Source organism: Somniosus microcephalus, chromosome 12 (genome assembly GCF_052327205.1).
Source record: "Somniosus microcephalus isolate GS21.2 chromosome 12, FLI_Smic_1.0, whole genome shotgun sequence".
Lineage (NCBI taxonomy): Eukaryota > Metazoa > Chordata > Chondrichthyes > Squaliformes > Somniosidae > Somniosus > Somniosus microcephalus.
Window position 1 is genome coordinate 220,907,899 of NC_140998.1, and position 20,228 is coordinate 220,928,126.

Sequence of the window (20,228 nt, forward strand, 5' to 3'; positions counted from 1 at the left end):
AGCACGGGGTTAGATACAGAGTAAAGCTCCCTCTACACTGTCCCATCAAACACACCCAGGGCAGGTACAGCATGGGTTAGATACAGAGTAGGGATTGTGGATGCATTGGTAATAATTTTCCAAAACTCACTGGACTCAGCAAAGGTCCCGGCAGATTGGAAAACTGCTAATGTAACACCATTATTTAAAAAGGGTAGTAGGCAGAAGGCTGGAAACTATAGACCTGTTAGCCTAACATCTGTGGTTGGTAAAATGTTAGAGTCCATTATTAAGGAGACAGTAACGGGACATTTGGATAAACATAATTTAATAGGGCAAACTCAGCATGGTTTCATGAAGGGGAAGTCATGTTTAACAAATTTGCTTGAGTTTTTTGAGGAAGTAACATACAGGGTGGATAAAGGGGAACCAGTGGACGTAGTGTATTTAGACTTCCAAAAGGCATTTGACAAGGTGCCACACAAAAGATTATTGCTCAAGATAAAAAATCATGGGATTGGGGGTAATATTCTGGCGTGGGTGGAGGATTGGCTCTCTAACAGAAAGCAGGGAGTTGGGATAAATGGTTCGTTCTCAGATTGGCAACCAGTAACTAGTGGTGTTCCGCAGGGGTCAGTGCTGGGTCCCCAACTCTTTACAATCTACATTAACGATTTGGAGGAGGGGACCGAGTGTAACATATCAAAGTTTGCAGATGATACTAAGATGGGAGGGAAAGTAGTGAGTGAGGAGGACATAAAAAACCTGCAAAGGGACATAGACAGGCTAAGTAAGTGGGCAGAGATTTGGCAGATGGAATACAATGCTGGAAAGTGTGAGGTTATGCACTTTGGCCGGAAAAATCATAGAGCAAGTTATTATCTTAATGGCAAGAAACTGGAAAGTACTGTAGTACAAAGGGATCTGGGGGTCCTGGTGCACGAAACTCAAAAGGTTAGTATGCAGGTGCAGCAAGTGATCAAGAAGGCCAATGGAATGTTGGCTTTTATTGCTAGGGGGATAGAATATAAAAATAGGGAGGTATTGCTGCAGTTGTACAAGGTATTGGTGAGGCCGCACCTGGAATACTGCATACAGTTTTGGTGTCCATACTTAAGAAAAGACATACTTGCTCTCGAGTCAGTACAAAGAAGGTTCACTCGGTTAATCCCGGGGATGAGGGGGTGGTCATATGAGGAGAGGTTGAGTAGATTGGGACTCTACTCATTGGAGTTCAGAAGAATGAGAGGCGATCTTATTGAAACATATAAGATTGTGAAGGGGCTTGATCGGGTGGATGCGGTGAGGATGTTCCCAATGATGGGTGAAACTAGAACTAGGGGGCATAATCTTAAAATAAGGGGCTGCTCATTCAAAACTGAGATGAGGAGAAACTTCTTCACTCAGAGGGTGGTAGGTTTGTGGAATTTGCTGCCCCAGAAAGCTGTGGAAGCTACATCATTAAATAAATTTAAAACAGAAATAGATAGTTTCCTAGAAGTAAAGGGAATAAAGGGTTACGGGGAGCGGGCAGGAAATGGGACATGAGTCTAGGTTCGGAATGGTCATGGCCCTGTGGGTAGTGGAGTGGGCCCAGGGGCCGTGTAGCCTTGTTCTGCTCCTACTGTGTTCTAATTCTGTTAGATTTCAGGAGATGGTTTTATTCCTGTTCCTGGCTGGGGTGGAGATCGCCTTTACAGAAGGTAAGTACTGTAGAAAATATAGGGACAGAGTGATCTCCTGGAAGAATTTCGATCGCCTAGATGGGTCGGAGAGGAATTTCCCAGATTTTTTTCTCCCAAATTGGCCATTGGGTCTTTATCTGGTTTTTCGCCTCTCCCGGGAGATCACATGGGTTCGGGTGGATGCAGAGTGATAGAAGATTTGAGGTTAGGATCAGATCAGCCATGATCTTATTGAATGGTGGAGCAGGCTCGAGGGGCCGATTGGCCTACTCCTGCTCCTATTTCTTATGTTCTTATGTTGTTATCAAACACTCCCAGGGCAGATACAGCACGGGGTTAGATACAGAGTAAAGCTCCCTCTACATTGTCCCATCAAACACTCCCAGGGCAGGTACAGCACGGGTTAGATACAGAGTAAAGCTCCCTCTACATTGTCCCATCAAACACTCCCAGGGCAGGTACAGCACGGGTTAGATACAGAGTAAAGCTGCCTCTACACTGTCCCATCAAACACTCCCAGGGCAGGTACAGCACGGGTTAGATACAGAGTAAAGCTCCCTCTACACTGTCCCATCAAACACTCCCAGGGCAGGTACAGCACGGGTTGGATACAGAGATTTAAATTGAATGGATTAGATTCTCGGTGGACTTTGTTCGAATGGATCTGTACATTTCTCTCTGTTCTCTCTCTTCCCGCAGGCACCAGAGGGGAGACAGTAACTCTGCGATCTGCCAGGAGTGAGGAATCTCTCTCGTCCCAGCACAGTGGCACAGGTACGTGGTTTATCATTCACTTCATTGTTTCTAAGAGCTGCCCCGTGTGGGACTGAGCCCCACACACGGGGAAGGTACGTCCCATAAGAGCATAAGAGATAGGAGCAGGAGTCGGCCATTCGGCCCCTCGAGCCTACCCCGCCATTCAGTAAGATCATGGCTGATCCGATCTTGGTCTCAACTCCACTTTCCCACCGCTCCCCATAACCCCCGACTCCCCTGTAGTTCAAATATTGTCAATCTCCGCCTTAAATATATTCACTGACTCAGCCTCCACAGCTCTCTGGGGCAGAGTATCCCAAAGATTCGCGACCCTCTGAGGGAAGAAATTCCTCCTCATCTCCGTCCTCAATGGCCGACCCCTTATTCTGAAACTATGCCCCCTAGTTCTAGATTCCCCCACAAGGGGAAACATCCCCTCAGCATCTACCCTGTCAATCCCCCTCAGAATCTTATATGTTTCAATAAGATCCCCTCTCATTCTTCTAAACTCCAATGTGTGTAGGCCCAACCTGCTCAATCATTCCTCGTAAGACAAGCCCCTTCACCTCAGGAATTAACCTCGTGAACCTTCTCTGAACTGTCTCCAATGCAAGTGCATCCTTCCTTAAAACCCGTGTTACAACCCTGGGTTGTGCTGAGGTCTCTCGCCTCACTGCCCCGGGTTATGGGGAGAAACATGAGTCAGGATTGTGTGGATATGGAGTGAAGACAGTGTAGGGATAGACCATGATTTGCCCGAATAGCTCGCCCTCCCTCGGCTCCCAATGCAAAAATGACCCATGGATCAAGTGCTGTCTCTCTGTCTCTGTCAAATAATTGAGCCCATAATCCAGGCCCACACACCCAGTGCCGGTACTGAGGGAGCGCCGCACTGTCGGAGGGGCAGTACTAAGGGAGCACCGCACTGTCGGAGGGGCAGTACTGAGGGAGCGCCGCACTGTCGGAGGGGCAGTACTGAGGGAGCACCGCGCTGTCGGAGGGGCAGTACTGAGGGAGCGCCGCACTGTCGGAGGGGCAGTACTGAGGGAGCGCCGCACTGTCAGAGGGGCAGTACTGAGGGAGCGCCGCACTGTCGGAGGGGCAGTACTAAGGGAGCACCGCACTGTCGGAGGGGCAGTACTGAGGGAGCGCCGCACTGTCGGAGGGGCAGTACTGAGGGAGCGCCGCACTGTTGGAGGGGCAGTACTGAGGGAGCGCCGCACTGTCGAAGGGGCAGTACTGAGGGAGCGCCGCACTGTTGGAGGGGCAGTACTGAGGGAGCGCCACACTGTCGGAGGGGCAGTACTGAGGGAGCGCTGCACTGTCGGAGGGGCAGTACTGAGGGAGCGCCGCACTGTCGGAGGGGCAGTACTGAGGGAGCGCTGCACTGTCGGAGGGGCAGTACTGAGGGAGTGCCGCACTGTCGGAGGGGCAGTACTGAGGTAGCGCCGCACTGTCGGAGGGGCAGTACTGAGGGAGAGCTGCACTGTCGGAGGGGCAGTACTGAGGGAGCGCCGCACTGTTGGAGGGGCAGTACTGAGGGAGCGCCGCACTGTCGGAGGGGCAGTACTGAGGGAGCGCGGCACTGTCGGAGGGGCAGTACTGAGGGAGTGCCGCACTGTTGGAGGGGCAGTACTGAGGGAGCGCCGCACTGTTGGAGGGGCAGTACTGAGGGAGCACGGCACTGTCGGAGGGGCAGTACTGAGGGAGTGCCGCACTGTAGGAGGGGCAGTACTGAGGGAGCACCGCACTGTCGGAGGGGCAGTACTGAGGGAGAGCTGCACTGTCGGAGGGGCAGTACTGAGGGAGCACCGCACTGTCGGAGGGGCAGTACTGAGGGAGCGCCGCACTGTCGGAGGGGCAGTACTGAGGGAGCGCCGCACTGGCGGAGGGGCAGTACTGAGGGAGCGCCGCACTGTCGGAGGGGCAGTACTGAGGGAGAGCCGCACTGTCAGAGCGGCAGTACTGAGAGAGCGCCGCACTGTCGGAGGGGCAGTACTGAGGGAGTGCCGCACTGTCGGAGGGGCAGTACTGAGGGAGCGCCGCACTGTCGGAGGGGCAGTACTGAGGGAGCGCCGCACTGTCGGAGGGGCAGTACTGAGGGAGTGCCGCACTGTCGGAGGGGCAGTACTGAGGGAGCGCCGCACTGTCGGAGGGGCAGTACTGAGGGAGCGCCGCACTTATCTCATTGCTGTTTGTGGGAGCTTGCTGCCACGTTTCCTACATTACAACAGTGACCATACTTCAAAAACAGTCCTTCATTGGCTGTGAAGCGCGTTGGGATGTCCTGAGGTTGGGAAAGGTGCTGTCGAGACGTGAGTTGTTCTTTTCTCTCTTTCTCAGGTGCCTCGAGGCTCCGCAGTCTTCGCCGCCGGCGATCCAGCAGCGATGCCGTGTCCGTCTCAGGCGAGACCCGCGCCCTCGCCGAGTTCCAGCCGCGCTCTCCCCCCGGGAGCACAGCGGGCAGCGACGACCCAGAGGAGATCTACGTGGTTCCCGACTTCCACCCACGGCCAGAGGGCGAGAAGCCGGGGCTGGACGTGGGCCGGAGCTGCCCCGACTGCCAGCTGACCCGCCGCCGGACGGCGCCCGAGCCGGCACCGAGCCCCTCCCAGGCCCCCGGCCTCACCAGCCTGGCCCCCGACCGGGCTTGCCAACCCGTCTCCTTCACCCGCCAGGCGGCCCAGCCCACCTCCTCCCCCAAAGGCGCCCGTCCCTCCTCGCTGGACATCTCCCACCCCGTGGCCATCACCGTGCCCGCCAAGGTCCTGGAGATGATGGGGAGCCGAGCGGGCGTGGCCCATGCTTCGGCCCTCTCCCCGGGGCAGCCTCCGGCCCAGATGATCTCCATGCTCCTCAACTCCTGCGATTTCCAGCCAGCGGGCAGCCGTCAAGCGGAGGGGCCGAGCAAGATGGCGGCCAGTGGCCTGGAGGTCAAAGGGCAGGTGGAGAGCCCCAGCCCGGAGGATTCGCTGAGGATGCAGAACGGTGAGTTTCCGTCTCCGGGATCGTTCGCGCCGCAAGACTGTCGCAACTGGGAGTCCCGCGATGTTGTGTCTGTTCTTGATCAGCGACAGAGTGTGAGATCTTCACCGGGGCGTTATCAGGCATGAGGTATTCGGACAGGTGACCAAAAGCTGGATCAAAGAGGTCGGTTTTAAGGAGTGTCGTAAAGGAGGAGAGAGAGAGGCGGAGAGGTTTAGGGAGGGAATTCCAGAGCTCGGGGCCCAGGCGGCTGAAGGCACAGCCGCCAATGGTGGAGCGATGAAATCGGGGGATGCACAAGAGGCCAGAATTGGAGGAGCGCAGAGATCTGGGAGGGTTGTAGGGGCTGGAGGAGGTTACAGAGATAGGGAGGGTTGTAGGGGGCTGGAGGGGGTTACAGAGATAGGGAGGGGTGTAGGGGCTGGAGGAGGTTACAGAGATAGGGAGGGTTGTAGGGGGCTGGAGGAGGTTACAGAGATAGGGAGGGTTGTAGGGGCTGGAGGAGGTTACAGAGATAGGGAGGGTTGTAGGGGGCTGGAGGGGGTTACAGAGATAGGGAGGGTTGTAGGGGCTGGAGGAGGTTACAGAGATAGGGAGGGGTGTAGGGGCTGGAGGAGGTTACAGAGATAGGGAGGGTTGTAGGGGCTGGAGGGGGTTACAGAGATAGGGAGGGTTGTAGGGGCTGGAGGAGGTTACAGAGATAGGGAGGGTTGTAGGGGGCTGGAGGAGGTTGCTGAGATATGGAGGGTTGTAGGGGCTGGAGGAGGTTAGAGATAGGGAGGGTTGTAGGGACTGGAGGAGGTTACAGAGATAGGGAGGGGTGTAGGGGCTGGAGGAGGTTACAGAGATAGGGAGGGTTGTAGGGGCTGGAGGAGGTTACAGAGATGGGGAGGGTTGTAGGGACTGGAGGAGGTTACAGAGATAGGGAGGGTTGTAGGGGCTGGAGGAGGTTACAGAGATAGGGAGGGTTGTAGGGGCTGGAGGAGGTTACAGAGATAGGGAGGGTTGTAGGGGCTGGAGGAGGTTACAGAGATAGGGAGGGTTGTAGGGGCTGGAGGAGGTTACAGAGATAGGGAGGGTTGTCGGGGCTGGAGGAGGTTACAGAGATAGGGAGGGTTGTAGGGGGCTGGAGGAGGTTACAGAGATAGGGAGGGTTGTAGGGGCTGGAGGAGGTTACAGAGATAGGGAGGGTTGTAGGGGCTGGAGGAGGTTACAGAGATAGGGAGGGTTGTAGGGGCTGGAGGAGGTTACAGAGATAGGGAGGGTTGTAGGGGCTGGAGGAGGTTACAGAGATAGGGAGGGTTGTAGGGGCTGGAGGAGGTTACAGAGATGGGGGGCGGGCAGTGAGGAGGCCATGGAGTGGAATTGAAGACGAGGATGAGAATTTTAAAATGGTGGCGTTACTGGACCGAGAGCCAGTGTAGGTCAGCGAGCAACAAGGGGTGATGGGTGAACGGGACTCGGTGAGAGATAGGTAGAGTCAGCATCCTCAGGAAGGGAGGAGGGGAGCGGAGGGCAGGAGGAGGGGAAGGGAGGGCTGGATGAGGGCGGGGACGAGGGGAGGATTGGAGGGGAGGGCGGGAGGAGGGGATTGGAGGGCAGGAGGAGGGAGGGAGGAGGGAAGGGGGGGCGGGAGGAGGGAGGGGGAAGGAGGGTGGGAAGAGGGTGGGGAGGAGGGAGGGAAGGGCAGGAGGAAGGGAGGGCAGGACGAGGGAGGGGGAGGATGGAAGGGGAGGGCGGGAGGAGGGGAGGGGAGGAGGAGGGGCGGGGAGGGGAGGACAGGAGGCGGGGAGGGGACGGGCGGGTGTGGATTTGGGTGAATGAGTTGAACCGTTTTGTGATTTGTTCCAGCTCTCTGTCCAGTCTTCTATCAGACAATGGCCTCTCTTTCTATCTCAGCGTCTCGCAACATCCCTCCTCCGCCGCCTCCCAAAAATCCCGCCAGGTTGATGGCTCTGGCGTTGACGGAACGAGCTCACCGGGTGTCGCGAAAGTCGACCCAGCACTGGCAGGAGCGTCGCCAGCCAGAGGACCCTGTGGGAGCGCCCTACGCGGAACCTCTGCTGATGGACCCAGAGCAGGGAGCCCCCCACCTCACCAGCCCACTCTACTCCACCGTGGATCCCCTGAAGAAAGCGTCTCCCCGGGATCTCTCACCATCGGACAGCGAGATCGGCCTTGGGTATCGGAGCGACAAACTGGCGGCTCAGGTAACGCACCCCTCCCCCCAACCCCCCCACCCTCCGGCTTACATGTGTGCTGCCTGCACTGAAGGAATGCATGGGTACTGGATGTGAATACACTGACACACGCAGTGCCACTCTACCTTAGCGGGCAGACAATGCCTTGGTTTACCGGCTCATCTGAAAGACGGCACCTTCGACAGTGCGGCCTCCCTCAGTACTGCCCCTCCGACAGTGCGGCCTCCCTCAGTACTGCCCCTCCGACAGTGCGGCACTCCCTCAGTACCGCCCCTCCGACAGTGCGGCGCTCCCTCAGTACTGCCCCTCCGACAGTTTGGCGCTCTCTCAGTACTGCCCCTCCGACAGTGCGGCGGTCGCTCAGTACTGCCCCTCCGACAGTGCGGCGCTCTCTCAGTACTGCCCCTCCGACAGTTTGGCGCTCTCTCAGTACTGCCCCTCCGACAGTGCGGCGGTCGCTCAGTACTGCCCCTCCGACAGTGCGGCGCTCTCTCAGTACTGCCCCTCTGACAGTGCGGCGCTCCCTCAGTACTGCCCTCTGACAGTGCGGCGCTCTCTCAGCACTGCCCCTCCGACAGTGCGGCGCTCCCTCAGTACTGCCCCTCCGACAGTGCGGCGCTCCCTCAGTACTGCCCCTCCGACAGTGCGGCGCTCTCTCAGTACCGCCCCTCCGACAGTGCGGCGCTCCCTCAGTACTGCCCCTCCGACAGTGCGGCGCTCTCTCAGCACTGCCCCTCTGACAGTGCGGCGCTCTCTCAGTACCGCCCCTCCGACAGTGCAGCGCTCTCTCAGTACCGCCCCTCCGACAGTGCAGCGCTCCCTCAGTACTGCCCCTCCGACAGTGCGACGCTCCCTCAGTGTGATTGTGTTGTGCTTCAGGCGGACCGGGATAGTTTTTTTACTGATCCGATTTCCACAAATCCTCTTCTCCTGTTTCCCTTTAGGGTTCTGCTCTCCCGACGTCTCCAGAGCCTGCTCCTGACGCCCATCCCAAAGCCGGTGTCAAACTCACCCAGTCGCTCCGCCGGCCAATAGCGCATTGCCAGGTCCAGCGCCCCGCCCTCCCATCGCCCGCTCCGGCCCCTGTCTCCCACCCTCAGCAGCACCGGTCAGCCCCCTGGCCCAGCCCCCAGTCCGCTCCCGATGGCCCACCCTCCTCTACCGAGACCCCCAGCCCTGTGCGGAGAGCGGCCGCACGTCCGTTGGCGCGGTGCTTGTCGGTGTCGGCCGTGCTGACTTTGCCCCCTCCGCCGCCGCCGCCGCCCCCTCCCCCTCCGCCCAAGCCCCCCCAACTGCTCCAGCGCCCTCCATGCAAGTGCGGCACCCTCCCTGAAGCCCAGCCCAGCGCCGGCCAGCTCAAGCCCACCCTCCCGGTCAGGCCGCCTGCCCCCCAGTGCCGCCCAGGCAGTCATCCCTTCGCCAGGGCCCCCTGACGGCGGGCAGGTGCAGCTCTGCCCCCGGCGCGGGGGGCGGCGGCCAGGAGTGGGCCAGGCCCGACAACGAGCTGTACGCGGAGATACTGCCGGAGGAGGGGCCCTGCCGGTACGGCCCCCCTCGCCCTGCCCACGCCCCCCTGCCCGAGGAGGATTACGCCCCCTCCCCGCTGCTCCTCTACCGTCCCGCCCCCGAGACCCAGGTCAGTGCCGCCTACCAGCTGCTGACCACCCTGCCTGCTGACCCGCTGCTGCCCGGGGGTGGTGCGCTGGGCGTTCCCTCCGCAGCCTTCTGCCGCCAGGCCCCGGTGCCCGAGCCTCGCCCGCGGACCCACTTTGCGAGCGGCCGGGCCCGCTACCGATGCCCCGAGGCCGACCGGCTGTTGGCCTGCGCCGGCCGGGGATTTTGCCCCGCGCTCCTCGGCCCCTCCGCCGCCAGGAGCGTCTCCCTCCGCACGCCAACCCGCCGCACGCTGCCGGAGGCCACTTACGTCAACGTGCCGGTCTACCCCGGCGAGGTCAAGCCGACCGCCGGCCAGCGCCCGGGCCCGCGACCCTTCCAAGGCAAGAGTCCGAAACCGCGGAGCGCAGGCCCGGCCGAGGATCCGCCACCGACCCGAGCTCCGCCATCGTGGCATGACTCCCCCGTCAGGCCTCCGCCCTGCCGATACCAGAACGTGCCAGTGCGGCCGCGATCAGAGGAGCAGGAGGAGGAGGAGAAGGAAGCCAGGGCCTTGGAGATGGCTCACCTGAGGAGCCAATCGGACCCCGCCAATCCCGGGCGGGTCAGCGCCGCCAAAGATGCCCGGCCCGACCTCCGGGGCCAAGCTGGAAGGAGATCCCAATCCAAGGGGGGCCTGATACCCTCCGACAGACAGTGGAAGCCTCTCAACCTGCCGCAGGAGCGGGACGGACGCTGGTGCCCAGCGGAAGGCGACTCGCAGAAGATCCTCCCGCCCTTCCTTCAGCCCCACAGCAGCGCTCAGTGCTACGGACAATCCTACAGTATCTGTGCTGCGGGGGAGGTGATCTTGAACCCGTACTGGCCCGGCCCTGACTGCAGGGGAGCGGGACCCTGCCCCTCGGGCCCGACCTACGCCTCTTTTTCGCCTGAGCCCGAATATCAGGAGGTGATGGTGACTTTTGACACCGGGCAGGAGATCCGGACGCCGGTTTTCCATGGACTCACCCTCGCGCGCGGGCGGCACGGCTCGGGGAAACAGACCCGCGCCGAGGTGGAGCGCGGCCGCGACCCGCGCCCCTATGGCCCCCCGCCCGGACCCGGCGCCGCTTACTACGGCCGCCCCGGCACCGCCGCGGTGGCCGGCGGCTACGGCAACCCGCTGGCCCGCGCCCGCGCCCTCCCCAGCCCCCCGGACCCGCTCCGCCAGCTCCGCCGCGCCAGCGCGCACCGCCACCAAGCCGCTGTGTCCGCTCACTGGGCCGGCCGGCTGGAGGGGACGGAGAGGAGCTTCTGCTGAGCGGTCCGACCGAGGAAGGGATTCCCACTCGGACCTCACCGTCCTTGGCCTCTTGTATTGTTCCACGGAAGCTCAACGTAAACTCGAGGAACAGCAACTCATCTTCCGATTAGGCACTCTGCAGCCTTCCGGACTCAATATCGAGTTCAGCAATTTCAGATCATAACCTCGGCCCCTATTACTTTTTTACTTGTAATTTTTCCACTCCTTTCCCCCCACCACCACCCTTTCCTTTTGGTTTTTCTCTCCCACCTGCCTCTCCCACCTGCCCTGCCAGTGCACTTCACATCTAATCTCAGCCTATTACCATCTCGTCTGGCTTCGAATACCTTTTATTGTCTCTGTTACTGCTTTTGTCTCTTTCACTTCTTTTGTCCGATCGCAGCCCTGCCTTCGATCTATTTTAATTTCTTTCCAGTTTTGAAGAAGGGTTCGACCCGAAAAGTCAACTCAAATTTCTCTCCACGGGTGTTGCCTGACCTGCTGAGTTTTTCCAGCATTTTCTGTTGTTACTCGGGAGAGTTACCTCAAGGTGTGCCCCCGGCAAAACAAAAGCCTAGTTCCGCGTTGCATTGCAGTGGCCGGGGGGAGATGTCTCCACGCTCGCGATGGATTTGGTCTCGGCACTCACTCCCCTCCCTCCCAGCCCCCTGCCGGCCTGCCCGAAATATTAAACATTGTCTCTACTGGCGGAGGGCTTCCTGCTTCGGCCAAAGACGCAGCCAGCCCCCCCCTGCCCCCGCCCCGCCTCACCCTGGCGAATATCAAGTGACGTCGCCATCGTGAGTTGAAGGAGCCTGCAATCTGGCCAAGAACAATGGACGCCTGGACAAGCATTGACCGCAGGAGCCGGGTGGGGAGGGGTTGGGAGCTGGGGCTGGTGGAGATTGGCTCATCTGCCGGCCTTTGAACCCTTGCTGGACACCCCACGATCTGGCCCTCTGGTCCCACGGCGGGGAAATCGCGCAGAAACAATCATGGGAAACTGTCCCTTCTAAGAGAAAGATTTTTATCCGGGATTTTGGGTAGTGGGGGGGTGGGGGGTGCAGAAGAGACAGAAGCTGCCTCTGACCCCACCGGGGTTGAATCCCACCGCCCCCCCTGGGCTGGCTGCCAGTGTTGTGCACGGATTGGGTTGGGTCGGTCCCGAGTGGGTCCTCGGTCCGACGGAGGGAGGTCCCAGGACGGCCGGTGTGGAAAAAGGTCGGCCCGACCTTCAGTTACAGTGGAGGCCTGAACTGATGCTAGTTGGCAGGGAAATTGCTGAACTCAGCCAGCGAGTGATGGCAGCACAGTTAGATCCAGTCACCTTTGAGATGGTAAAACCTGGCAGGAGTGGGCTGTGCTCGCACCAACCCAGACCTGGGAGTGTTTGATGGAACAGTGTAGAGGAAGCTTTACTCTGTATCTAACCCGTACTGCACCTGCCCTGGGAGTGTTTGATGGGACAGTGTAGAGGGAGCTTTACTCTGTATCTAACCCCGTGCTGTACCTGCCCTGGGAGTGTTTGATGGGACAGTGTAGAGGGAGCTTTACTCTGTATCTAACCCGTGCTGTACCTGCCCTGGGAGTGTTTGATGGGACAGTGTAGAGGGAGCTTCACTCTGTATCTAACCCATGCTGTACCTGCCCTGGGAGTGTTTGATGGGACAGTGTAGAGGGAGCTTTACTCTGTATCTAACCCCGTGCTGTACCTGCCCTGGGAGTGTTTGATGGGACAGTGTAGAGGGAGCTTTACTCTGTATCTAACCCGTGCTGTAGCTGCCCTGGGAGTGTTTGATGGGACAGTATAGAGGGACGTTTACTCTGTATCTAACCCGTGCTGTACCTGCCCTGGGAGTGTTTGATGGGACAGTGTAGAGGGAGCTTTACTCTGTATCTAACCCGTGCTGTACCTGCCCTGGGAGTGTTTGATGGGACAGTGTAGAGGGAGCTTTACTCTGTATCTAACCCGTGCTGTACCTGCCCTGGGAGTGTTTGATGGACAGTGTAGAGGGAGCTTTACTCTGTATCTAACCCGTGCTGTACCTGCCCTGGGAGTGTTTGATGGGACAGTGTAGAGGGAGCTTTACTCTGTATCTAACCCGTGCCGTACCTGCCCTGGGAGTGTTTGATGGGACAGTGTAGAGGGAGCTTTACTCTGTATCTAGCCCCGTGCTGTACCTGCCCTGGGAGTGTTTGATGGACAGTGTAGAGGCAGCTTTACTCTGTATCTAACCCGTGCTGGACCTGCCCTGGGAGTGTTTGATGGGACAGTGTAGAGGGAGCTTTACTCTGTATCTAACCCGTGCTGTACCTGCCCTGGAGTGTTTGATGGGACAGTGCAGAGGGTGGATTGTCGGGGAGTGTGTGTGTGATTTCTGTTCCGCCCTGATCTCCGAAGATGCCGTTTAATATTTAAACCATGAGTAAAGCTGATTTTGGTGCTGTGCGTTTGGAATGGTTCAGTCTTGCGTTCGTCCTTTCCCACACTGCTGACGGTTGGTTACTGAAGGTTACAAGCAGACGGAACCAGTTCCTGTCGGTAAGCCACGGCGGAGACTCGCGGGACGGGGAGAGCGAGCGCGGGTGGATGTCAGGAATGTAATGAAGCATGTCGCTAACGCTGAGCGGGTCAGTACCTCCTCTCACACCCCCCCCCCCGCCGAGTCAGTCCGGGACTGAGGCACACTGCCAGGCAAGCCCAGGTTCCATCGCCCGCTGTGAGCTGAGTGCGGTGTGAGGGGGCCAGAATCCGCCTCAGCGCCCCAGGCTAGGCCACGAGGTGGGAGGAAACAATAAACATCCTGCCCCTGATCACCGCCCATTAGCTGCCACTGGATAGCGTGTAAGGCGAGGCTGGAGAAGCTGGGGTTCTTCTCCTTAGAGCAGAGAAGGTTAAGAGGAGATTTAATCGAGGCGTTCAAAATCATGAAGGGTTTTGATGGAGTAAATAAGGAGAAACTGTATCCAATGGCAGGAGGGGAAAACGTGCAGGGCTGTGGGGAAAGAGCAGGGGGGGAGTGGGGCTAATTGGAGAGCTCGTTCAAAGATCCGGCACAGGCACGATGGGCCGAATGGCCTCCTCCTGAGCTGTAAGATTACAAGGTAAGGGTTCCACACACACTGACTCTCACTGGGGTACGGGTTCCACACACACTGACTCTCACTGGGGTACGGGTTCCACACACACTGACTCTCACTGGGGTACGGGTTCCACACACACTGACTCTCACTGGGGTACGGGTTCCACACACACTGACTCTCACTGGGGTACGGGTTCCACACACACTGACTCACTGGGGTACGGGTTCCACACACACTGACTCTCGCTGGGGTACGGGTTCCACACACACTGACTCTCACTGGGGTACGGGTCCCACACACACTGACTCTCACTGGGGTGCGGGTTCCACACACACTGACTCTCACTGGGGTACGGGTTCCACACACACTGACTCTCACTGGGGTACGGGTTCCACACACACTGACTCTCACTGGGGTACGGGTTCCACACACACTGACTCACTGGGGTACGGGTTCCACACACACTGACTCTCGCTGGGGTACGGGTTCCACACACACTGACTCTCACTGGGGTACGGGTCCCACACACACTGACTCACTGGGGTATGGGTTCCATACACACTGACTCTCACTGGGGTACGGGTTCCACACACACTGACTCTCATTGGGGTACGGGTTCCACACACACTGACTCTCACTGGGGTACGGGTTCCACACACACTGACTCTCACTGGGGTACGGGTTCCACACACACTGACTCTCGCTGGGGTACGGGTTCCACACACACTGACTCTCACTGGGGTACGGGTTCCACACACACTGACTCTCACTGGGGTACGGGTTCCACACACACTGACTCACTGGGGTACGGGTTCCACACACACTGACTCTCGCTAGGGTACGGGTTCCACACACACTGACTCTCACTGGGGTACGGGTTCCACACACACTGACTCTCACTGGGGTACGGGTCCCACACACACTGACTCTCACTGGGGTACGGGTTCCACACACACTGACTCTCACTGGGGTACGGGTTCCACACACACTGACTCTCACTGGGGTACGGGTTCCACACACACTGACGCTCACTGGGGTACGGGTTCTACACACACTGACTCTCACTGGGGTACGGGTTCCACACACACTGACTCTCACTGGGGTACGGGTTCCATACACACTGACTCTCACTGGGGTACGGGTTCCACACACACTGACTCTCACTGGGGTACGGGTTCCACACACACTGACTCTCACTGGGGTACGGGTTCCATGCACACTGACTCTCACTGGGGTACGGGTTCCACACACACTGACTCTCACTGGGGTACGGGTTCCACGCACACTGACTCTGACTCGGGTACGGGTTCCACGCACGCTGACTCTCACTGGGGTACGGGTTCCACACACACTGACTCTCACTGGGGTACGGGTTCCATGCACACTGACTCTCACTGGGGTACGGGTTCCACACACACTGACTCTCACTGGGGTACGGGTTCCACGCACACTGACTCTGACTCGGGTACGGGTTCCACGCACGCTGACTCTCACTGGGGTACGGGTTCCACGCACACTGACTCTCGCTGGGGTAAGGGTTCCACACACACTGACTCTCACTGGGGTACGGGTCCCACACACACTGACTCTCACTGAGGTACGGGTTCCACACACACTGACTCTCACTGAGGTACGGGTTCCACACACACTGACTCTCACTGTGGTACGGGTTCCACACACACTGACTCTCACTGGGGTACGGGTTCCACGCACGCTGACTCTCACTGGGGTACGGGTTCCACACACACGGACTCTCACTGGGGTACGGGTTCCACACACACTGACTCTCACTGAGGTACGGGTTCCACACACACTGACTCTGACTGGGGTATGGGTTCCCCACACACTGACTCTCACTGGGGTACGGGTCCCACACACACTGACTCTGACTGGGGTATGGGTTCCACACACACTGACTCTCACTGGGGTACGGGTTCCACACACACTGATTCTCACTGGGGTACGGGTTCCACACACACTGACTCTCACTGGGGTACGGGTTCCACACACACTGACTCTCACTGGGGTACGGGTTCCACACACACTGTTTCTCACTGGGGTACGGGTTCCACACACACTGACTCTCACTGGGGTACGGCTTCCACACACACTGACTCTCACTGGGGTACGGGTTCCACACACACTGACTCTCACTGGGGTACGGGTTCCACACACACTGACTCTCACTGGGGTACGGCTTCCACACACACTGACTCTCACTGGGGTACGGGTTCCACACACACTGACTCTCACTGAGGTACGGGTTCCACACACACTGACTCTCACTGGGGTACGGGTTCCACACACACTGACTCTCACTGGGGTACGGGTCCCACGCACACTGACTCTCACTGGGGTACGGGTTCCACACACACTGACTCTCACTGGGGTACAGGTTCCACACACACGGACTCTCAGTGGGGTACTCTGCGCTCCCTCAGTACTGGCTCTGGCGAATTTTGGACTGTATTCGAGTCTCGTCTCTTAAGTGGGGACTCGAACCCATGACCTTCTGACTCAGGTGAGAGAGTGTTTTAAACCCACGGAGCCTCGGACATGCTGACTCACCTCAGTCAACAGGGCTGGGGACCATGGAACCTGTCTAACTGGCTCCACCCTGCTCCCCGCAGAGGAATCTGAAACACGTGTGATGTTTGTGAGCGGGTTTCAGGCTAACAGAGAGAGCTGATTGTCACAGTCTCACAGCCGCAGGCCAAAGCACGGTACAGGGAGGTGTCAGGAACCCTGGCATGCAGCATAAATCAACAATACTGACTCCCAAGATAATCCAGTGCTGGGACTGGGCTAGGCGGGGGGGGTGGGTGGTCAGGGGAGAGGGAGGGGGAGCAGAGAGGGAAGGAGAGGGGGAAAGAAGAAAGAGAGGGAGAGGAGAAGAGAGAGAGGGAGTGAAGGAGGGTAGCGAGGAAGAGGGGAGAAAGGGGAGGGGAAGAGGAGAGAGAGAAGTGGAAGGAAGAAGAGTGTGAAAGGGAAAGGGAGAAGGAGGTGGGGAGGTGAGGTTCACTCTGTTAATCCGGGGATGAGGGGATGGACATATGAGGACAGGTTGAGTAGATTGGGACTCTACTCATTGGAGTTCAGAAGAATGAGAGGCGATCTTATTGAAACATATAAGATTGTGAAGGGGTTGGATCGGGTGGATGCGGGGAGGATGTTCCTGATGATGGGTGAAGACTAGAACTAGGGGGCATAGTCTTTAGATAAGGGGGCTGCTCTTTCAAAACTGAGATGAGGAGGAACTACTTCACTCAGAGGTGGTAGGTCCATGGCATATGCTGCCCCAAAAAGCTGTAGAAGCTACATCATTACATAAATTTAAAACAGAAATAGACAGTTTCCTAGCAGTAAAGGGAATTAAGGGTTACGGGGAGCGGGCAGGAATTTGGACACGAGTCTAGGTTCGGGATCGGTCATGGCCCTGTGGGTAGCGGAGCAGGCCCAGGGGCCGTGTAGCCTGATCCTGCTCCTATTTCGTGTGTCTAATTCTGTTAGATTCGGGAGATGGTTCTTGTGATAGTGGATTGGCGGTTAGGATCAGATCAGCCATGATCTTATTGAATGGCGGAGCAGGCTCGAGGGGGCCGATTGGCCTGCTCCTGCTCCTATTTCTTATGTTCTTATGAGAGGGAAGTGTAGGAGGGGAGGAGAAGGTGATGGGAAGAGGAGGGGAGGAGAAGGAAATGGGGAAGAGGAGAAGGGGAAGAAAATGGGAGAAGGAGATGGAGATGGGGAAAGGAGGGAAGGAGATAGAGATGGGCAGAGAGGTAGAGAAGGAGGGGAGGATTGAGGGAGGGAGGGGAAGAGAACCAGTTGGGGTACTAGCTCTGGGGTTCAGTGTGCGCTGCTCCCTCGTGGGCACGGGGTCCACTGGTGCTCGGTGTTGGAGTTGCCAACACGCTTGGATTGTCCTGGACTTGCCGTGAAGATCAATCTCCTGCTGTGAGCAGAATGACCAGGCGTTTAAAAAAAGTGATACAATAGCAAAATACTGCGGATGCTGGCAATCCGCAATAACAGAAAACGCTGGAAAAACTCAGCCGGTCAGGCAACATCCGCGGAGCGAGAAAGAGAGAGTCAACGTTTCAGGTCGATGACCTTTCGTTTCACAACAACTCACATTTATACACGGCCTTTAATGTAGTAAAACGTCCCAAGGTGCTTCACAGGAGCGATTATCAAACATAATTTGACACCGAGCCACATGAGATATTAGGGCAGGTGACCAAAAGCTTGGTCAAAGAGGTCGGTTTTAAGGAGCGTCTTAAAAGGAGAGGCAGAGAGGTTTAGGGAGGGAATTCCAGAGCTCGGGGCCCAGGCAGCTGAAGGCACGGCCGCCAATGGTGGAGCGATGGAAATCGGGGGATGTGCAAGAGGCCGGAATTGGAGGAGCGCAGAGATCTGGGAGGGTTGTAGGGGCTGGAGGAGGTTACAGAGATAGGGAGGGTTGTAGGAGGTTACAGAGATAGGGAGTGTTGTAGGGGCTGGAGGAGGTTACAGAGATAGGGAGGGTTGTAGGGGCTGGAGGAGGTTACAGAGATAGGGAGGGTTGTCGGGGCTGGAGGAGGTTACAGAGATAGGGAGGGTTGTCGGGGGCTGGAGGAGATTACAGAGATAGGAAGGGTTGTAGGGGCTGGAGGAGGTTACAGAGATAGGGAGGGTTGTAGGAGGTTACAGAGATAGGGAGTGTTGTAGGGGCTGGAGGAGGTTACAGAGATAGGGAGGGTTGTAGGGGGCTGGAGGAGGTTACAGGGATAGGGAGGGTTGTAGGGGATGGAGGAGGTTAGAGAGATAGGGAGGGTTGTAGGGGCTGGAGGAGGTTACGGAGATAGGGAGGGTTGTAGGGGGCTGGAGGAGGTTACAGAGATAGGGAGGGGTGTAGAGGCTGGAGGAGGTTACAGAGATAGGGAGGTTTGTAGGGGCTGGAGGAGGTTACAGAGATAGGGAGGGTTGTAGGGGCTGGAGGAGGTTACAGAGATAGGGAGGGTTGTAGGGGGCTGGAGGAGGTTACAGAGATAGGGAGGGTTGTAGGGGCTGGAGAGGTTACAGAGATAGGGAGGGTTGTAGGGGCTGGAGGAGGTTACAGAGATAGGGAGGGTTGTAGGAGGTTAGAGAGATAGGGAGAGTTGTAGGGACTGGAGAAAGTTACAGAAATAGGGAGAGGACGAGGAGGGATTTGAACACAAGGATGAGAATTTTAAAATCGAGGCGTTACCGGATCAGGAGCCAGTGTAGGTCAGCGAGCACAGGGGGTGATGGGTGAACGGGACTCGGTGAGAGTTCGGTCACAGGGTGGCAGGGGTCTGGATGAGCTGAAGGTGGCAGGCTGCCCAGGAAAGTGGTGGAAGTCGAGTCCGGAGGTGACGACGTTCACAGATGAGGGTTTCAGCGGCAGACAGGCCGAGGCGGGGTTTGCATTTTAAAAATCCCCAAGAGATTTACTGACTCCTTGTTTACGGGAGGGGTTTGGGTTCAGTGACCGTCAACCATTGGAATTTGATGTCACAGGCAGCTATTGCCCCAGGACAGGGAGGGGATTGGCACCGTGTCCTCCACCTCTCCCCCAGGCACCGAATCTGCTGAGACCATCGGCTAGCACTCCCAGCGCTCAAACAGACGATCTGGTCATTTATCACATTGTTGTCTGTGGGAGCTTGCTGTGCGCAAATTGCCTGCCGCTTTATGTTTCCCAGATTACGACAGTGACCACACTTGAACAAAAAGTGCTTCATTGGGTCTGAAGGCACTTTGGGATGTCCTGAGGTGGGGAAAGGCGCTGGAGAAATGAGTCTTTCCAACTGAACACATGGAACGCCAGTTCAATCTGCTCAGTGCGAGGTCATCTCAACCAGCCAATCAAGTCACTTCCTGCAAGAAGCGGGTTAGGACTGAAGCACTTGATCTGGACCAGGCATTGCACCGCGCAGAAAGATAGACTGGGATGTTGGTTGAGGGACAAATACCAGCCCCAGGACACCGGGGAGAACCGCCCATTCCTTCTCCAATAGTGGCCGGGGATCTTTTACGTCCACTTGAGGGCAGACGGAGCCTCGGTTTAACGTCTCATCCGAAAGATGGCACCTGAGAGTGCGGCGTTCCCTCAGTACTGCCCCTCCGACAGTGCAGCGCGCTCTCTCAGTACCGCCCCTCCGACAGTGCGGCGCTCCCTCAGTGCCGCCCCTCCGACAGTGCAGCGCGCTCTCTCAGTACCGCCCCTCCGACAGTGCGGCGCTCCCTCAGTGCCGCCCCTCCGACAGTGCGGCGCTCCCTCAGTGCCGCCCCTCCGACAGTGCGGCGCTCCCTCAGTGCCGCCCCTCCGACAGTGCGGCGCCCCCTCAGTGCCGCCCCTCCGACAGTGCGGCACCCCCTCAGTGCCGCCCCTCCGACAGTGCGGCACCCCCTCAGTGCCGCCCCTCCGACAGTGCGGCGCCCCCTCTCTGCCGCCCCTCCGACAATGCGGTGCTCCTTCAGTACTGCCCCTCCGACAGTGCGGCGCTCTCTCAGTACTGCACTGGAGTGTCAGCCTGGATTCTCTGACTCGAACCCACGACCTTGTGACTCACTAAGGCCAGAGATCCAGCTCAGAGTGACTCCTGCTTAACCCAATCAGACACTTGAAACAATCAA

General features: G+C 58.0%; 1 protein-coding gene across 2 annotated transcripts in view; it reads left to right on the top strand.

Moving 5' to 3' along the window:
* The window catches only part of LOC147110156 (rho GTPase-activating protein 33-like), a 76,197-nt gene extending 67,071 nt beyond the window's left edge, over positions 1–9,126 (top strand). The window contains exons 7-10 of one of the 2 annotated variants that reach the window (XM_086004088.1): positions 2,364–2,438; positions 4,764–5,408; positions 7,257–7,615; positions 8,551–9,126. In XM_086004088.1, coding sequence (XP_085860214.1) covers positions 2,364–2,438; positions 4,764–5,408; positions 7,257–7,615; positions 8,551–9,039 — 1,568 coding nt within the window. In that variant the 3' untranslated portion in view covers positions 9,040–9,126. The remainder of the gene's footprint in view (positions 1–2,363; positions 2,439–4,763; positions 5,409–7,256; positions 7,616–8,550) is intronic. The other variant, XM_086004089.1, reaches the window with a different exon arrangement.
* The last annotated feature ends 11,102 nt before the right edge of the window (positions 9,127–20,228 follow it).